The sequence below is a fragment of the Giraffa tippelskirchi genome, chromosome 11 (genome assembly GCF_054371585.1).
Source record: "Giraffa tippelskirchi isolate mGirTip1 chromosome 11, T2T-mGirTip1v1.2.pri, whole genome shotgun sequence".
Classification (NCBI taxonomy): Eukaryota; Metazoa; Chordata; class Mammalia; order Artiodactyla; family Giraffidae; genus Giraffa; species Giraffa tippelskirchi.
Window position 1 is genome coordinate 105,577,089 of NC_137285.1, and position 20,290 is coordinate 105,597,378.

Consider the following 20,290-nt stretch of genomic DNA (forward strand, 5'->3'; position numbering starts at 1 on the left):
TTTAAGGCAGGTCCTGGTGGTTTCTGTTTTCTGAAGGAAGTGACGGGGGGTGGGATTGAATGAAAAGTGCAAAACAGAGTCTCGGAGCTCCGCAGTCGGGGGCCGCGGGAGGCGCGGCGCTGGGACTGGGAGGCGGACGGGCCCCGGGTGCACGGCGTGCGCGTCGGAGCCGCCGAGGGGCGCGCGGCGGAGCGCAGCCCACGTGCCTCGGCGCCACGTCGCGGGCGCCCCGCGGCTGAGCCCCTGGCCCCAGGGGGAGCCGCGCCACCGCGCCCCCGCGCCGCGAACTAGCCTCCAAGTTCGGGCGAAGTTTGGACCCGCAGCTCCCCGCCCGCTCGCGGAGCGCCGGGACCGGCGAAGGCGGCGGCGGCTCCCGGGGATGCGCCCGCCCGGCCGCCGCGGGGTTCCCCGGGCGTCCCCCGCGCTGCTGCTCCTGCCGCTGCTCGTGCCGCTGCTGGGGGCGCCGCGCGGCGTGGGCGCCGGGACCGGGGCTGGCGCGCCGTCGGAGCTGCGGGTGCGGGTGCGGCTGCCTGACGGCCAGGTGACCGAGGAGAGCCTGCAGGCGGACAGCGACGCCGACAGCATCAGCCTGGAGCTGCGCAAGCCCGACGGCACTCTCATCTCCTTCACCGCCGACTTTAAGAAGGTGAGGCACCGTCGCTAGCCCCGGGGCGGGCCGAGGGGTGGGGGGCGGAAATTTGCGTGTCTGAGGGGGTCCCGGTCGCACCACGGCCAGCAGACGGAGGACTGGGCCAGGAGAGGGACAGGAACGCGACTTAGCCAAGGTCACGAGGGCTCTTCTCCACACCTCTTTGCCCTGCTCCCCAGCGCCCATCATTCTCCCCCACGAACTGCTCTGCTGCCCTTCAGACTCTCCCTTGCAGTCTTTCACCTTTTTTCTCTGGGCGCCCAGGCCCCCCGACCAAGCTCCACACTTCCTCTTCCAGGTCTGCCAGCGCCCTCCAGGTGCTGACCCTACTAGTGTCAATGTTAATAACCCCGTGTCCCTTTCTGGAGTAATTCCCTCAGGCTCTATCAGGAAAAAGTCCTGGGCCAGGCATCAGAGGTTCTGGGTTCTCACTGTGTGACCCAGGACAAGTCCCTTTCCTTCTCTAGGCCTCCTTCCGCACCTCTGTACAGGAGCAAGAGGGTGACACCAGGTCTCCCACCCCTGACATCTTGGAGTCTGTGCACTTCTTGTTTCACTTCCCTAGGCTGGGGAAGGGGGTTCCTGAGCAGAGCTCTGTGTCCCATGTGCCACCCAGGCCAAGGAGAAGCCACCCCTTCTCTTTGGAATGAAAGTCTGGGGAACTTGCAGTGGAGGACCTGGGGAGAGGCCCAGGGTGAGGTCCCCAGGCTCTGGGAGAGGTGCCACCTCTTACCTTGCTTGGCAGAAGGGCTGACCAACCCTCAGTTTTGGCTCAGATTCTGGTGAAGGGGGTAAAGATCAGCCTCTCCTGTGTGTGTGTGTGTGTGTATGTATGTGTGTGTGTGCGCGCGTGCTGGAGGGAAGTGGGGTAGAGAATGGAGGTGCTCCGGGTTATCAGGAAGCGGGCCTGGAAGGACAGTGAGTAACGGTGACCCAGGGGCGGGAACCCTGGCAGGAAAGAAGGTGGGTGAGGTGTGGTACTCAAAGGACTCTCCTAATCAACTGAAACATGCTCCATACCTCCCTCTTCTGTAGAAAGAGGCCCTGGGAGGCTCTGGGGGAGAGGAGAGGGGAGGCCAATGAGAGGCCGATGAGAAAGCCACCAGCGGGGGAAAGCCCAGGGCTCGGGGGCAGCTGTCTGAGCCGCCTCTCTCTCCTTCCTCTTGGAGACCAGAGCTTGAGAGGATTCAGGGCAGAGTTTGCAGAATCACCTAGGGACCCAACCACATTGCCATAGATGGTACTGGGTTGGGGGGCAGTGATCCCACGGACAGTGGAGGTGAGGCTTGACGGCCAATCTGTCCCTGGACTATTGACCAGGGATGCAGGGAGACCAGTTGAGGGTGGGAGTGGGGGTGGGGGGAGGGGTGCTTAAGTGTTGCAATTGGGAGGACTGTGCGATCCCTTCCTTACTCAGCAGGCCTAAGCTAGGTTCTCATTTCAGGCAGGGGCAGGTGAGTGTGTGTGTGGAGAGAGGGAAGCTGACAGGGCAGGAACACCTCCTGCCTCCCCACTTAAAAGTACTCCAAGGGAATTTTGTCAAATCTGTTCTTTTCCTGAAAAACCCAAATAGGGGAAGCAGGAGTCTAAGCGTCCCCTCCAACCTTCCATTGAAGCCCTTTGTCCTTGAGAGTGAGCCTCAGGCCAGCCCAGGAGTCTCCCACCTTCCTGCCCACTGTCCATTGTTCTGTGGCTGTGCTGGAACCCTCGAGAGACTTCCCCATCCCTGGGACCACTCCAGCAGCCAAGACTGTGGGTAGGGCACCGGTCAGAGAATCAATGAGTAGGGCTCAGCTTTTATAGCCTCTAGCTGCAGCTTGGAAGGTTTTATTGCTGTATTCTGAGGGCAAGCGTAGGGGAGAGGCCAGTGGCAGTGGGGTACAGGCCTGGAGTTGAGGGCTGAGGGCAGAGTGAGGGGCAACTGCCCAGTTAGAGAATCCATTTGGAGCTAATTGTGAGAGCCTCATTTTAATCCCCACAGCAGTTCAAACCTCCCTACAGCAGTTCAAACCTCCACCCAGGTTTCCAAAGACTGCTTTTCAGGGTAACCTCTGACCCAGAAGCTGACATTTCACACCCGCCCTCTGGCATCTCCAGTTTCATCAGCACAGGAGGGAATTGGGAGTGGAAATCACTGAAGGGAACAAGCTTTCCAAGGTCCCTTCCTACTCTGGGTTTCTCAGCTGGCCTGTGGTGGGGTGGAGTTGGGGAAGGCTGGGAGTGGAGTGGAATAGCCTTTATTCCCACCTTAGTCCATGGTCTGCGTTGGCCAGAGCAGCTTTTATAAGGAATCTTTCTGGGGTGGGTCACCTCTCTTGTTGCTCGCCCAGTCCTCAAGGTCTCTGGCAGATTTCCAAGAGAAGCTTCTACCTAGAAGTAATGACTTTTCTTGTAGGAAAAAGTCCTGGACCTGGTGTTTCTTTTATTCTGTGTACCAGATCTGTTTGGAGGTGATTTGGGAACAGTCCCTAGTCCATTTGGGGATAGTAACATTGGCCATTTTGTCACCTTTGGGAAACAGTTCAGACTGAAAGGGGACAGACCTAGTTTAACCCTGGGCAAGCTACTTGATCTCTCCAAGCCTTCATTTTTTCATCTGTAAAATGGGGATGATAATGGTACTGTTCCCATGGCCATTGTGAGAACTAAACTGAGCCACATATATGAAATACTCACTGTGTATCATCTGCTGTACCCAATGCTCCAGAAATAGAAGCCACTGACTTTCATAATTATCACTCGCTCACGTCACATCTCAGCAGGGGTCGTCTATACTAAGCTTGGGTGCAACAATGTTGAACAACAGACCCAAAGTCACACGGAAAGACAGCACTGAGCCAGGAAGAGCCTTAGTCCCTCATCAGAACCTTTTCTCTGAAGCTCCATGTATTAGAGTTCCCCCGCAGAAGAGAAATAACAGGAGGGAAATACACCCAGGTGGCTCAGTGGTAAGGAACCTGCCTGCTGAGCAGGAGACATGGGTTGGATCCCTGGGTGGGGAAGATGTCCCTAGGAGAAGGAAATGGCAACCCACTCCAGTTTATTCTTGCCTGGGAAATCCCTTGGACAGAGGAGCCTGGTGGGCTATAGTCCATTGGCATTGCAAAAGAGTCGGACATGATTCAGTGACTAAACCACCACAGAGCTGTAGAAGAGATTTTTTTTTGAGGGGTTGTTGGCTCCCATGATTATGGAGGTGAAGATGTCTGTGGTCTGCCAGCTGGAGGTCCAGGAAGGCCTGTGTTGTTCCAGTGTGAGTGCAGAGGCCTGAGAACCAGGAGCATTGACGTCTAAGGGCAGGAGAAGATGGATGTCCGGCTCATGCAGAGAGAGCAAATTTGTCCTGCTCCACCCTTTTTGTTCTTGTCACGCCCTCAATGGATTGGATGATGCCCACCCACTCTGGCGAGGGCCACCTTCTACTCAGGCTCCTGTTTCAAATGCTAGTATCTTCCTGAGACACCCTCACGAACACACCCAGAAAAGATGTTTTATCAGCTCTGTGGGCATCTGTCAGCCCAGTGAAATGCACACGGGAAGTTAATCATCACAGTCCAGAATTGCTGGCCAGTCCCTCCGCAGGGAGCAGTCATCCCTGTCGTGTCCTGCTCCCCAGGGCAGCAGTGAGGCCCCTTGTGCTGAATGCAATATAGCCCTCCTCCAGCCCGTCACACCCCTGCCCTAGCCCCCTCTCCACGCCCCTCCCACCCTCTGCCTCTGCCAGGAGACAGGGCTCCAACACCGCCTGGCCCTCCCCACACTGCCACAATGGACCTGAAGCCAGTAAAGCTGTCACAGTGATCAACCCACTGTAGGACACGGAGCCCAGGCAAGGATCACACACTCCACAAGGCCCTCAGAGCTACCAAATCGCCATCGTGCCTGACTGTAAGCCCTGCCCACAGGCTGCTGACCATCAGTTCAGGGTGCAGCTTTCAAAAACCATGCTGCAGCTCAGTGGCTCCCAAACTTCGCTGCACATTTGAATCGCCTGGGAAGCTTTAGAAAACTGGATGCCTCGGCTGCACTCCAGACCAATTAAGTCCAAATGTCTGAGGGTGGGAACCAGACAGCAGGGTTTTTAAAGAGCCCCTGGTGATTCCAATGTGCGGCAACATTTGGGAAGCCCTGGCAGAGTTGCTCCAGGGACGGACGGACTTGGAGGAGACATAGGGTTAGACTGTGAAATGAAGGTCAAGCCCCAACTCAGTCATTTAGATGAAACCTGTTGTTCTATCCACAATAACCCTAATGTGTTTAAACAGCATGTAGATCCGAGGCCTTGTTCTCTGTGCCCTCAGCACAAGAACGCTGATTCATCATACGGTCTCAGTAGGCAATGCTCTTCTTTATAATCCAAAGCCTATGCATGTAATCATACCCAGATGTTTAGACTCACTGGGCATGTCACCATCCTGACTTTCCAGCCCGGCTTTTGATCTGACAGCCCTCTTGGTCCCCTTCCCCCAGGTTGCTGTCCCCATCCAAGTTCTCTTTCCCCTCTGAGTATCTCTTACCCCAGTCTGAGTGTCCAGAAGCTGGGGGAGGGAGATGAGTCATGTGGTTTGGTGCTGACCGGACAGAGAGGGTGGGACTGAAAGATAAGAGAAAGTCATATGCAGCTACAAAGGGCAGGTGTGTGGGGGGTAGTGGTGATTCATGGCTGCAGTGGGAGCAGGGAAGAAGGTGCCAAAGACTCCAAATGTGTAGAGGGTGGGGCTAAGAGGGGCCACGGGCTGGAGCCAAGATGTGTGTGTGTGTGTGTTAGTTGCTTAGTCATGTCCAACTCTTTGCAAGCCCATGGACTGTAGCCCACCAGGCTCCTCTGTCCCTGGAATTCCCCAGGCAAGAAAACTGGAGCGGGTTGCCGTGCCCTTCTCCAGGGGATCTTCCCAACCCAGGGACTGTGCCTAGGTCTCCCAAATTGCAAACAGATTCTTTCCTGTTTGAGCCACCAAGGAAGCCCAGAGCCAAGATAAGGGGGTCCACATAACAGGGCAGGTCAGCTTGAGGTCACTCCAAGGGACCCATGCCCTGGACACCAATGGGGGATGGGAGTCAGAGGAAGGAGCAGTCCAGAGAGCAGTCATCCACGCCTTGGGTCTCCCCGTCTGGATAGGGGGAGCGGCTGCAGACTGTGAGAGAGTCAGCAAAGATAGGGAATGTGCAAATGGCCAGACTGATGCCTGCGGCTGTTTATTCTAACAGGATATCACATCACAGGGATGTCGGACAGGACAGGCTCTGAGGGTCCAGTGTCCACCTACTCAGCTTATGTTGGGTCCCTGCAGTTTGGTGATCTGTAGTGGAGGCATGTGATGGAGAGGGTGTCTTTCGGGGAACACAATACGGTAGAGGTGCTTTCAGCAGAGGCTCAGAGCTTTGTGGCGCCCAGGACATTTCCCCAGGGGAGTTCATGAGAAGTCATCAGAGAGAACCACCCGGCTTATGCCTGTGGGGCCCCGAGTTCTAACAGCAGCCCTTCTGCCATGTCTGAGGAAGCCCTCTCTGTGTTAGAGATCAGCAGCCCTGCCCCAGGGTGCAGCCTGGCCTGCACCTCCCACTCCCTGAAAACCTATGTCCAGGTGGCGTCCTGGCAAAGGATCCCGGGTTGCGCAGTGGGGACTGCCACCTGGGACAAGTCAGTGACCTTCTGTTATGATGGGGGAGAAACGTAAGTGAGGGTCTTCCTGTGAGGCTTCCCAAGGGTCACAGAGGTGGTGCCGGTGAGACAGAGGCCAGCTTTGAGGTAAGAATCACAGCTGTCTGGGTCTCACACACTGAGTGGTCATACAGATCATACACTGACGGTGGTATTCACACACCTGGCCTCATTAGATCCTCACCACTACATCGTGTGGTGGGTATTGCATCCATTTCGCAGATGTGCAAACTGAGGCTGAAGCCTGTGAAGTGACTTGGATAAGATCAGTAGCTAACTATCCAGGATGGGGACCCAGGGATTTTTCCACTGTGTTCTGACTGCCTGTGCTTGCTGTGACATATAAATGGGCTCCTTCCCAGAGGCTGAAGAAACCCAGACAGGAGAGGGGAGAGGAAGAAGGAGGCTGAAAAAAGCCTTGGTACAGAGGGACACGTCTACGGAGAAACTTTCCTGCTTACAGACTTGGGCTAGACCCCTCCCCCCAAGCTCACCACATCCCGCACCATGAATTTTGAGTTTTGACCCCTTCACTGAGCCTGGGATATTCCTCTATCCCCTCCCCTCGTGGCTTCTGGAGAGACCATGCGAGTGAGGGGACCATTTTTTAAATAGCTCACGGATACTCCTGAGCACTCACTGTACATTTTTCTGCCCTTGACCAGCTGTGTGGCTTGACAAGTCACTTAACCTCTCTGAGCCCCAGGCTCAGACACAACACTAATACGGAACGATGGCTTGGAGGCATGTTGTGAAAAGTGAGTAAGAGGCCTCAGCAAAGCAGAGGCCAGCAGAGGCAGGTTGAGAAGAGAACTAGCAGTTCCAGCCAGGGCCCCAGCCCTCCTTCCTGACACAGCCAAGTAGATTGTCCCTGTTCTGGGGACCCAGGCATCATTAGGACTCCCATCCTTTCGGAAGTGTTGAAGTGGCCGCCCTCCCCAAGGGGGCGGGGGGGGGAGATTCTGATGAAGGGCTGGGGGTGAGGGAGGGAGGCGCTGGGGCTGGAAATGTGAGTGAGCAGGAAGCATGGAGCCCCATCTCAGGAGCCCTGAGTCAGCGGGACATTGGGGTGCAGTTGATCCACATAAAGCCACACATTGTTCCTGGAGCAGTTGGGACAGTGGTGACCTTTGGGATTTGGCTGACAGAGCGCTGGGGGCCTGGGGGAGGGCAGGGGGCACTGCCCCCTGCAGGTGGTTGCACGGATGACCTATAACAAGAAGTCTCTGTCCAGGCGTAGCCCCTGGAGTCTGCAGGCATCTCATAACAGGGCAGCCTGCCTCCCCAGGCACCAGCCGGGGAGTGTGCTTGGCTTGGCTTCGGGTTGATTCCGTTCGCCTCTGCCTGCTCGAGGGGTCCAGCCAGAGCAGCCCAGGTGCTCCTGTGCGTGCCCTGGGGTGGCCGCGCAGGGTGAGGAGGGCACTGCTCCCTGGCTGCCCCTCCAGGCTGACCTCTCACCTTCCCAGCACAGGGAAGCCAGCCCCTCTCTAGCTATAAAGCAGCTCTAGCCAGGAGCCAGGCAGTAAATATTTGGGTTGGCTCAGGATGGGCCTCAAAACCTCATACTCCGGTGTGACGAGAAGGAGACCGAGATGGCAGAGGAAGGTCCCAGGAGACAGTGTGCGCTGTCCAAGGGCCAGGGGGAGAGAGGAGCAGGTGCTCTGTGGGGACCTGGAGCATGGCCTCCAGCCTAGGCTGTGTAACCGCGGTGGCCCAGAGGTGGGCTGGGAGAGGGCATTTGAGGGAAGGTCAGTTCCACCATGGGCTTTCCTGGTAGCTTGGCTGATAAGGAATCTACCTGCAATGGAGGATTCCCCGGTTTGATTCCTGAGTGAAGTTTCCCTGGAGAAGGGATAGGCTACCCACTCCAGTATTCTTGGACTTCCTTGGTGGCTCAGACAATAAAGAATCCTCCTGCAATGTGGGAGACCTGGGTTTGATCCCTGGGTTGGGAAGATCCCCTGGAGGAGGGCATGGCAACCCACTCCAGTATTCTTACCTGGAAAATCCCCATGGACAGAGGAGCCTGGTGGCCTACAGTCCATGGGGTAGGTAACAAAGAGCTGGACATGGCTGAGCAGCCCAGCACAGCAGCTCCACCATCTGGCCCTCTTTTTCAGTTCCCCCGTGGTCCAGGGCTGGGTGGGCAGTGAGGTCTGAGATGGCCTCTCCCCATGGTGGGCTTTCTGGAGAAGGGGGCTGAGGAAAGGCACTTGGAGTCGGGGGGAGCTGGGAACTGGTGGTGGGAAGGAGGACAGAGGAGGAAGGGAGGTTGGCCAGGCTGGGCTGAGGCGGTGAACTGGGGGAGGATGCTTGTTGGAGAGGCGGGGATGAGTGCCTGGAGGCAGGTGAGTGTAATAGCTTGTGTGCGGTGTGTGCGCTGTGTGCAGAGGCTGGTGTGTGAGAAGGCGTGGGAGACGCTGTGTGTGTGTGTGTGTGTGTGTGTGTGTGTGTGTGTGTGTGTGTGTGCATGTGACTTTAGGGGAAGAAGGGAGGGCGGGAGAAGGGTGTGGAGAGATTGTCGGGAGAAGATGGCCATGTGTGACTACATGCGAGGGATGCTGCGGGTGATCAAGAGAAAGAGGGTGACGTGGAGACTCATGGGGAGTCCACGAGGGAGGAAATGCGCTCCTAGGAGCAGCGGTGCGAGAGAGGAGGGGCCCACTGCCGAGCAGAAGCGTGGGCCCCGGCAGGAGGGGCATGGGGGGCCTGGGTGCCGCTGGGTGAGGGGTGGGAGATCGTTCGAGAATCAGCACCTCTGAGTGAAAGATTATGGCCACGTGGCCCCTGAATGGGGACAAGCAGATGTCTGTCTATGTGTACAGTTACAATTCAACTTGGCCGTAACATAAAACCCCACAGCAGTCTAAACAAGAGAGGTTTGTTTCCCCCTTTCATTCTGGAAGCTGGCAGTCAGGCTCGTGTGACAGCGCCAGGGTCATCGGCGCTCCCTTGGGCTCCGTCTGTGGGGTCGCCTCCTGTCCCCAACACCGAGCTTTCCCTGGAGCCTCTCCCCTGGAAAGCAGCAGCAGGGGCCTGGCACGGGCTGTCTGCTCTTGTAAGTGCAGAAGGCTGCCGCCTGCTTTTCCCAGAACCGTCTTCTCCCAGTGAGATACAGAGGGTCTCGGGCAGGGAGAGGACACAGAGAAGAATAGAATATCTGGGAGAGGGCTCAGCAGGGAGCTGGGAAGAGCAGAAAGATCACAGGGTTGAGTCAGAAAATCTGGGCGCCTTGGCCTGGCCCTGAAGCTGGGTGACCTTGAAGGTCACGTCCCCTGCTAGAACCTCACTGGAGCATGAAAAAGCTCCCCTGAACCTTCTAGAAGCCAAAATTGCAGCTGTAGGACTGCCAGCCTGCAGGAGCCCAGGTACAAGGAGAGCCATCTTCTTATTGGGGGCAAGAGGTTTCGATAGAGGCCCCAGAGCATGGGTGCATTTGCTCAGCTTTGTGTCAAACTGAGGACACTGCGTTGATAAGGTGGAGCCGCTGTCCTGAGCCAGGGGCACAGCGTGGAGGGCCCGGGGGGACTTGTTGCCCAGGCAGAAGACACTACACGAGGACTGGGGCCCTTCCGAGGTGTTTAGATGAGATGCTACTGGCCTAGCACAGCTCAAGTTTCTGGTTCAGCTCTAAGCCAGAGATTCATGTATGTCACCTCCAGGCTGAAAATTCAGTGATGACTTCCAGTGGTCTGCTAGATGAAGCTCAGACTCCTTGACTGGGCTCTCAGACTCTGTCCCTGCCCTCCCACCAGCCTCTTCCTTCCACTCTCACTACTCTCCCCTCTTTCCCTGCCTCCCTCCCTCCCCTCCCTGGTACTCCCATCACTTTCCTTAGGACCCTGGCCTGCACTTGTTTGTTCAGTCCATCCTTCATTTATTCATTTCCAGATATGTACTGAGCACCTGCTGTGTTCTAGTGGGTGGGGATACACTGCAAATAATATACTATCCCAGTCTCAAAGAGTTTGAGTCTGGAAGGAAAGACAAGGAAAGAGGTCATTCCAGACACAGTGGGAGGAAGGTAGGGATTGGACCTGGCCAACTCTGCTGGAGGATTGGTGAGCGTGATAGATGCATGTAAACTGAGTCCTGAAGGATGCTGGGCAGGATGGGACAGGGCATCCCCGACAGGCATCAACTCATAGAAAGGCACATGGCCTCACTTATTCTAGAAACCACCATCTCTTTGGTTCAATGCTCAGAACTGTCAGCAAAGATATGGATGCCAGCCTCTGGGGGGTACACTTTATGGTGAGGACAAAAGAAGCCTTGGAAGGGCATTAGGCAGATCATAAGATGGTAGCATGAAGAGATGGATGGGTGGGGGCATTAAGATGCCTTTGTACCTCCCCATCTTCTGTAATGGGGCTTCCCAGGTGGCGCTCATGGTAAAGAACCTGCCTGCCAATGCAGGAGGTGCAAGAGACGTGGGTTCGATCCCTGGGTTGAGACAAGCCCCTGGAGTAGGAAATGGCAACCCACTGCAGTATTTTTGCCTGAGAAATCCCATGGACAGAGGAGCCTGGCAGGCTACAGTCCACAGGGTCTCAAAGAGTAGGACACGACTGAACACACAGCACATACACATACACATTTTCTGTAATTGCCTCTCTCTTGGCTAGAAAGCCCCCTATCCTCTCATTGTCCAGAACCAGTGAAATATCCTTCAGTCTAGTACAGGGGTTCCCAGCCTCCAGGATCTAGTGCCTGATGATCTGAGGCAGAGCTGCTATAACAATAGAAATAAAGCACACAATAAATGTAATGCGCTTGAATCATCCCCAAACCATTCATCCATGCCTGCCTTCCACCCCCAACCTGGTTCGTGGGGAAATTGTCTTCCACGAAACCTGTCTCTGGTGCCAAAAAGATTGAGGACCCCTGCTCTAGTAAGTCTTCCCTCCCTCCACCCCTCCCAGCCCCATGCCTAAAGGGACAGGAGCACTACCTCAACCATCCTTTACCCTATAGCAGAATTGCATGGACTATGCAGTCCATGGGGTTGCAAAGACACGACTGAGCCACTTTCACTTTCACCTTTACCCTGTAGCACTTTGCATAAACCTCAACCCTATGCATAAACCTCAACCCTAGGCCTTATCATGGGCACTGACTTCAGTTGTAGGTCAGCTTCCCCTATGAGTCCCTTGAAGACTGGGGCCTTGACCTTGGTCTTGCCCACTGCCCTGCCCTGCCACGTGTGAAGGCTCTGCCCCAGGTAATGCTAGTCAGCTCTCTCCCACAGGTTTGCTGATTATCTGCAAGCTCCTGCAGAGTCACCTAACTTCTCTGGGGCTCTGGTGTGTCTCTGGAAGAAAGCTCTTTTCTCTTACCTCTGCAGGTCTGGAGTTGATCACAGTTGGAGCTAGGCCAGGGATTGCAACAATTCTCAAGAAAAACTTAAGGAGTCCAGCCCATTCTGTACTGAGACCTTTCACTCATTTTTCCTGAGTCCAGCCCATGCTGTTCTGAGACCTTTCACTCATTTTTCCTCACAGGAATCCCTTGAGGTATAGGTATTGTTGGTTGTACTCATTTTACACACGTGGAAACTAAGATACAGAGAGGGCAAGTGAATCCTCCAGGGTTACATGGCGTGTATCAGCAAAGCCAGGATTTGCATGCGGGCAGCACTGGCTCCAGAGCCTTTGCTCTTAACTATCCTGCCCTCTGAGAACCTTGAAACCACCCACAAAGGACTTCAGCAAATGCTCACTACAGTAAGTTCCCTACATACAAATGAGTTCCCTTCTGGGAGTACGTTCGTAAGTCCAATTTGTTCTTTAAGTCCATCAAGGTTAGCCCAGGTCCCCAACTAACACAGTCAGCTATCTAGTATTGTACTGTCATGGGTTTATACTTTTCCCACAAATAACACATAAAAACACAAACACAAAAAATAAAGAAAACATTTTTAATCTTACAATACAGTACTTTGAAAAGTACAGTAGTACTGTACAATAGTTGGCATATGGGGGCTGGCATCTGGGGGGAACAGACAAGAAGAGTTACCAACTGGAGGAGGGAGAGGTGGGAGATGGTGGAGCTGAAGCATTGTCAGCAATAGGAGACGGAGGACAAGCTGCAAGCTCACTCACCTGACGCTGATGGCACAGGTTGGCATCTTTGAACGTTCGCAGCTTGAAAGTTCATGTAGTGGACTTGCTATACCTCTGTGACCATCCCCTCTGTGTGGCCCAGTTTCAGCCCAGGTACCATCCCCTCCTCTTCTTCCTGGTGGCCTTCTCCTGGAGGGCTGGAGGTTCCTAGGAGCCTGTGGCAGAAGGAGCCTTATAGAAACTGCCCATCTTGGACATCCTAGCCTGAGACCTGGGCCTGAAAAGCCTGCCATATGCTTTTCCCCAGCTGTGTCGTCTGCCTTGGGCATTAGGCTGCATCTGGGTGGATCATCCCAGGCGATTCTTGGGCAAGGAGGAAAGCTGGGAGCTTAGCACCTGGTCAGATGTTCCCTGAAGCAGGGGGCCCTCTCCCCCTCCCCTGTCCTCTGTGCTGGAGGGAAAGGGGGCCCTGGTAGTGAGTCTGAGGTGTGGGGAGTAGAAGGTAGGACAGACACTGGTCATGATGATGGAGCCACAGAGATCCAGCTGCTTGGACTGCTGTCTCCCTCCCGGGCTCAGCACAGGGAACTCGGTTTCCTGGAGATACAGATTAGGAAGGTTGGAAAATTCAGGGTTTACAGAGGCCCTGGGCAGAGCAGCCAGAGGGATTAGAAAGGTGATCCTGCGTCATTTTACCCTGATGTTTGCGTCAGATGCTGTTGACTGTTAGTCACACACAATGTTGAATGGGAGCTACCATAGTCCCGGGGCAGGTCTGCAGAGGACATGCAGACCACACGGCCAGAAGAGGCCCCTGCATTCTCTACTGTCACTCACTGGCTGTGTGGCTGAGGGCAGACCACACTCTCTCTCTGGGCCTGAGTTTTAGTTTCTTAGAAAGTGAAAGTGGTAGTTGCTCAGTCGTGTCTGACTCTTTGCAGCCTCAAGGACTGTAGCCCACCAGGCTCCTCTGTCCATGAAACTCTCCAGCCAAGAATACTGAAGTGGGTTGCCATCTCCTTCTCCAGGGAATCCTGTTGACCCAGGGCTCAAACCTGAGTCTCCTGCACTGCAGGCAGAGTCCTAACCATCTGGTCTTTAACTGGGTACCAAAGACATTGGATTAGTTGATCTAGAAGCAGTTGTGCATTGTGGTTGCAAGAGCTGGGATTTTGGAGGCAGGCTGCCTGGGTTAAAAATTTTGGGTGTGTTTCCTCTTGGTCTCATGACCTTGAGCAAGTTATCCATTCCAAACACAGTAATAATCATAGTTCCTACCTCCTGTTGTTGTGAAGATTTGAATGGGACGATATATCCTTATTGACTCATGGTAACAGTGACTTGTCCCTTCCTATTAACTTCAATAAATCTTTGTCCTGCAAAAATAAATGAGAGACATAGAGGAAATCTATCTCAACAACAAATTCTCATCCCCTCGCTTCACCCGCAGTCAAATTCCCATTTTGGTAGCATTTTGCTGTTGTCATTGACAGTGTTATTTAATCTAGAAGCAGGGACAATATTCTGACAGATTTCTTTCACCCCCTGGTCTGGTCTAGAAGTTTGAATCCTTTCTCTAGCTAGTGGTAGATGGGTGGGGTCCAAGCCGTGAGGCCAGCTCGGGGCAGCCCGCAGGCACGTGCCTGCGGTATCAGAGAAGATGCTGTGAATATCCCACTTGGCATTCTCTTCGAGGGTCATGGCTGAAAATACCCAGACTTTGGATCCTGCCTGGGGGTTCTGCCAGGGACATCCGCCTAACTCAGCCCCAGGAGGGGAAATCTGGTATCAAGTCTCACCTGGCAGAAACTGAGCGGAAAATGCACTCATGTACCAACTCCAGTCTCCCCTCAGCCAACACGAGGGTGTGGAAGATTGGATGACCGAGGCTTGGCGGGGCAAGGAGAGCCTAGCCTCATGGACTGAGAGCGGATTTCCTGCTGAGAGGAAGCTGAGGTTACCCAAGCTGTGATTCACCTTCCCTCCAAGTCTGGGACCAGGAGGAACCTAACATAACCTTTCTTACCAGCTGGGCCTCAGTCTCCCTTTCTATAATCTTGGTGGAAAATCTCCCTTGACACTCCCACCCCTCAGTGTTCCAGAGACCATTTACAGTGAAGGGAAGTAAGGAAAGTCCTTATAGAGTCAGAGGACTTCCAAAGGGCATGGGGCGGGGGGGAGGTACTTCCCTGGTGGTCTAGTGGTTAAGGCTTTGCCTGCCAAGGGAGAGGGTACCAGTTTGACCCCTGGTCAGGGAGCTAAGATAAGATCCCACATGCCTTGGGACCCAAAAACCAATACATAAGACTGAAGCAGTATTGTAACAAGTTCAATAAAGACTTTAAAAATGGTCCACATTAAAAAGACTCTAAAACAAACAAACAATAAAAAAGGACAAAAAGGGCATGGGGATTTGTGGGATGATAGCACTGACCAGTTTCAGATCACCGGTAACATTGACTGGTCACCTGCAGTGGGACAGTGGCCCCAGCCAGCGCCGCTGAGCACTTAACTCCGGGCGGGCATTCTCTGTGCTTTACCTTCACACCAGCCTGTTTCGTCCTCACCACAACCCTCCAGGTAGAAGTGGCATCATCCCCACTTGACAAAGGAGGCTTAGAGAAACTGGGAGGTGGGCCTGGACGCCACTAATACACTACAGACTTGGAGGGGAACCCTGGGCCCCTCACTGCCTACACCGGAATCCAGGGGGGCCCCTCAGACCCTGTTCTCAGAGCATTTAACTTGGCAGGAAGTGCTCAGTGAACCAGGATGTTCAGTGAGTGAGCCCAGGGCACGGTCGTAGAAGGATTCATATCTATACAGGCTCTATACCCTCTGTGTTGGTGCAGGGCCACTAGGGTTCCTGGAGGAACCATCAGTGTGACCAGGGTCCGTCCCAGGCAGGGGGAATCTTCACACACTTAGACCACTGCTGACTGAGACCTGACTTAGACCACTGCTGACTGAGACCTGCTGATATACCTCATCGGGAGCTGTTAGGCAAGGCACAGAGCTGGATGAGAGCAAGGGATACCTAGGGTGCCCAGGGTTCCAGCAGCCAGATTGGAAAGGGAACCCCATCCCACAGCCCCTCTCCCTTCTTCCTCTGCCCCTCTGTGGCCTCCCTGATTCACACAGTGAGTCAGTGACAGGAAGGAGCCTTTGGCCTGCTGGTCACGCTGTTAGTAACCCCTGGGGAAAGGGGAAGTGGGGAGGGAAGGGGAAAGGTGAGCCATCGCAGCGCCCTTGGCAGCAGCTGCTGCTGTGTCTGCCCTTAACCCCAGCCTGACCCCGCCGCCTCCATCTGAGACACAGGTGGCTAGGAGCCTGGATGACCGAACACACCCGGGGCACTCTCCCCAAACCTACTGAATGGGAAGGAAAGTCAGCGAGAGGAGCTCTGAGATCTGTGCTTGCAAAAAGTGCAGCCTCTCCCTTGTGACAGGCACGCCGGTCAGGTGGTCGTAGGGGCCCTGACTCACCCTGATCAGGGAACACAGGGGTACCACAGAGGGGAAGCATCAGCTGTGAATGAACCAGGTGCCAAAAGGGGTGGTTTCCTTTAAGGTGAAGTTCTGTACTTTTAAACAGCCTTGTTTTGGAAAGCTTTCTAGCAGTTCATTATGTGAATTTTCCAGAAGGCTTTGGAACATCTGGGGTGTGTTCTTTCAAGTCACGGGTTTAAATGGGAAAAACAAAAATTCCCAGGCCAGCAGGAAGGAGGTGTCCGTTGCAGGACAGTGTCCAGGCCTGTGTCCTCTTGAGGGGTCTGAGCTGAGCACTGGGCGGGGGGGACTGGTGAGGAGGCCCCACCCCCTCCAACCAGCCCCCATCCTTCTGCCCTTCCCCATCAGGATGTGAAGATCTTCCGGGCCTTGATTCTGGGGGAGCTGGAGAAGGGGCAGAGTCAGTTCCAGGCTCTCTGCTTCGTCACCCGGCTGCACCACAATGAGATCATTCCCAGCGAGGCCATGGCCAAGCTCCGGCAGGTGAGTGCCCACCCCAGGCCTGCCTCAGAGCCTGCACGCACCTCTGGAGCTGAGCCCTGGCCTGGACCCCACCCACCCCAGCCTCAGTCTCCCACCCCGCTCCGATCCAGCTAATCCCTGGCCCCTCACTCTTAGCCTCTAATCCTGAACCCCTTGATTATGCTCCAGGCCACACCTGATCCCATAACCCCAGATCCCTAATCTGCACTGAACCCCCATCTCGAAGACTCCTCCTGCCCCCTCACCTCAGCCCCTTCCCGTTCATGACGGAGGCAGGTCAGATCTGCCTTCAGCTGTGGCACCACCACCCATCGTCTGGGTGACTCTGGACGCGTCACCTCCCTTCCAAGTCCCTATTTTCTTTTTTTTTTAGCCACGCCACAGGGCATGTGGAATGTTTGTTTCCCAACCCGGGATGGAACCTGCATCCCCTACCTTTGAAGCTTGGTCTTAACCACTGGCCCCCCAGGAAAGTCCCTCAAAGCCCCTATTTTCTTACTGAGAGATGGGTTACAGTGAGAATTAAGTGGGATGGAGCATGTGACGTGTTCAGTGCAGCCTTGGAACCCCTCAGCTTGTTGCCTGCTCCCAGTCCCTTCCCCGACCCCGGGTCTCTCCCCAGCCTCATGTAAGCTCCCTAAACTCTTCAGCAGGACCTGTCCCAGCTCCCACCCTTTTGTCTGCTTTTCCCAGAGAGACTCAGTTACCTGGATGTTGGAAAGTACAGGACCCCAGCGGTCACTGACCCTGGGACAACTGGCCTGGCTTCCCACCTCCAACACCACCCCCGCCCCCACCCCCCCAGCAACACGTCAGAATTCTCCCTTAGGTCCCAGAGGTCAGCCCAGTGGTAGGCTGAAAAGGCTCCACCATGCCCTGGGCATCAGTTTTTCCACCAGTTGGAGGGGGGCTGGTTCCCCCTGACTGTCACCCTGCAGATGGCCCCAAGGTTCTGAAGGCAGCCAACCTGGGCTTGTCTGACAATCAGCGACCAGGGAAAGAGTGGGCAGGGGGCTATCTGAGGCCGGGTGGGAACAACTCTTCTCTTCCACCCAGAAAAACCCACGGGCAGTGCGGCAGGCTGAGGAGGTGCGGGGCCCGGAGCAAATGCACATGGACATCGCCGTCAACTTCAGCCAGGGGGCGCTGCTGAGCCCCCATCTCCGCAACGTGTGTGCCGAGGCGGTGGATGCCATCTACACCCGCCAGGAAGACGTCCGGTTCTGGCTGGAGCAAGGTCAGCTGGGTGCGGCCCACTGCTGTATCATCTCAAATACGATGATGAGATACGGGAGTTCTCCACCCAGCTGGGACTGGTCAGGGAGGGCTTCCCGGAGGAAGTGACTCCTGAGTGTGTCTTTTTGGAGGGGAGTCAATGAAAGGGATCCATTCCAGGTAGGGACACGCAGAACAGTGACTCTGCTAGGCCCTGGGGAGGGAATTCCCAGACATTCCCCATGCCCCTCCCCCTCCCACCCCATCTGTGTCCTGAGTGATAACACAGGTGAGACTTGTCGTGGACATGCGCAGGAACCAGGGTCTGGATGGGGCCCAAAGACATCCGTTCCCACCTGGCTACCACTGTTGCCGCCTCTCAGAGTTCAGCTCCACTCCTTCCCTTCACACCTTCTGGGGGCCCAGCGTCTCTCCCCCAGGACCCTTGAGAACGCCTCCCATCCTGGCATGGTCCCTGGCCCATCTCCTGGTCATCTTTGCCAGCCCTGTCCTCTGCTTCTTTCTGTAGGGAGGGCCGAGAGATGTCACCATTCCAACGCCAGGTCCCTGGTCCTTCTGCCTGGCTGGCTGAGCATAAGAGAAATGCCTGATCCTCCCAGGGCACCACTGGATTTAAAAATGCCCGATAGAGCTGTGGCCATGCCTCCCACAACACCCGCCCCTCCCCTGTGGGCTGCACCCCAGACCGAGGTGCAAGCCAGATGCTGTCCCCCAGGGACCAGGGGTGGTCCCTTCCGTGGTCATTGAGCCGAGCCTGGGCTAGGTCACCGCTCTGTGCCCCCAGCACCCTGCCCGTGTGTACCCTGTGTCCTGGCTACCCTAACTTCCCCAGCATGTTTGTGCTGGCCCTTCCCTCCCCGGCGCTCCTCAGATACCACCTCCTTTAGAAGCTTCCCTTGCTTTTCCTGCTCCTTCTCCCCACACCTCTGTGCCTTCATGTCCAGCACAGTAATGGTTTTAAGCATAGGGTGGCATGACACTGGCAGGGGCAAGTGGAGGCCTTGAAGTCAGACAGTGCTGAATCCCTACTTACTGTGTGACATCAGCCAGGCCGATAACCTGTCTGGGCCAGTTTTCTCACCTGTAAAACAAGGGTGATAACACTTAGCTCGTGGGGGCGCTGGGATGCCTGAAGCGGCCATTCGGGGAGGCCCCCGCCCCCGCCCTGACCCCCGCCTTCTCTCCCAGGTGTGGATGGCTCCGTGTTCGAGGCTCTCCCCAAGGCCTTGGAGCAGGTGTTGCTGCCTCGCTGCGGGCAGGTGGGGGACCGTGGGAAGCCCTGCGTTTGCCGCTATGGCCTGAGCCTGGCCTGGTACCCCTGCATGCTCAAGTACTGCCACGGCCGTGACCGCCCAGCACCCTACAAGTGTGGTATCCGCAGCTGCCAGAAGAACTACAGCTTCGACTTCTACGTGCCCCAGAAGCAGCTGTGCCTCTGGGATGAGGACCCCTAGCCGGGCTGGGACGAGGGGTGGTCCCCAAGGCAGCTGCCCAGGACCCACTGCCCCTCCCCCAGCCGCCAGAGGGGATGCCCCCCCGCTCCCGACAATCGAGGCCTTATCGCTCTTCCTTCTCGTCACCTAATCTCGGAGCCTCTGGCACCCTCACCCGTGACTGTGAAAGGGGTGTGGTGTGGCAAGGGTTAACTCATGAAGGCAGCCCCCACTCCCACCCTGTGCCTTCCTTGGGGACCCAGGGACAAGGGGGTTCTCCAAGCTTGCCTCCCCTCCTTCGTCTCCCCTGAAGTGTTCACTTTCAAGTATCCAAAATGTGACGGCCTGTGACTCTCCTATTTAACTCTTCGAAGGTTTAGACCCTGGAAGGTGTCTCTGCCTGTCGTACCCACCTCCCCACACACAATCCCTGTCCCACCGTTGGGAAGAAGCTGGCCCCCGTGCACCGTCCAACTGCCCAGAAAGGAGGGGAAGAATCATTTCACCAGAAGGGTATCCGCCCCAACCGTGGAGCTCAACGCATTCCTCTCACTACTGGCCTCTGAGGCCACCGTCCCCCACCCTGACACAGACCGTATGTGCCTTTCTGCAAACCTGGACTTCGCCAAGGGAGCAGGTGCTGGCTTGCTCCCTCTAAACAGAAATATTTTTGTAAGGTTCTGGGACAGGGAGGGAGCATGAAGTATGAGGAAAACTTGAATTCCAGATTTTTAATGCAAAATATTTATCATTTGTACCAGAAATAAAAGTTTTTACTTGACTGACAGCTCTAGATGCAGAGTTCTGAGAGAATTTTTGGCCAATGCTGCCACCTGGCGTCAGGAGACGTGTCCCTGTTCTCTTGGCAACCCGTCTAGGGGCAACTCCTGAAGCACCTACTGTGTGTTCAATTTTGTGGTGGGGGGGAGGATGTAGCTGGGAGTGGGTATTACTAGGAAAAGATATGACGAAACTGCTGCACTTAAGAGGATGAGACAGACACAGGTGGGTAAGCACTAAAAGACACCATGAGATAGATGAAAATTTTGAGCCAGACTTCCAGGGATCAAATCCTGGAAATAGGTGTTTGTTTGTTTGTTTTCTATTTTAGGGCTTCCCAGGTGGTGTTAATGGTAAAGAATAATGCAGGAGACATAAGAGACCCAGGTTCGATCCCTGGGTCAGGAAGATACCCTGGAGGAGGGCATAGCAACCCACTCCAGTATTCTTGCCTGGAGAATTCCATGGACAGAGGA

The 20,290-nt window shown here is 55.3% G+C and overlaps 1 protein-coding gene across 1 annotated transcript; it reads left to right on the forward strand.

The window, feature by feature from the left end:
* The first annotated feature begins 91 nt into the window (after positions 1-91).
* OAF (out at first homolog) lies at positions 92-19,827 on the forward strand. Its single transcript, XM_081541558.1, has 4 exons — positions 92-646; positions 16,231-16,365; positions 17,422-17,602; positions 18,790-19,827. The coding sequence occupies exons 1-4, from the start codon at positions 380-382 to the stop codon at positions 19,053-19,055; spliced, it is 849 nt and encodes a 282-aa protein (XP_081397684.1). The 5' UTR covers positions 92-379; the 3' UTR covers positions 19,056-19,827.
* Positions 19,828-20,290: the final 463 nt, after the last annotated feature.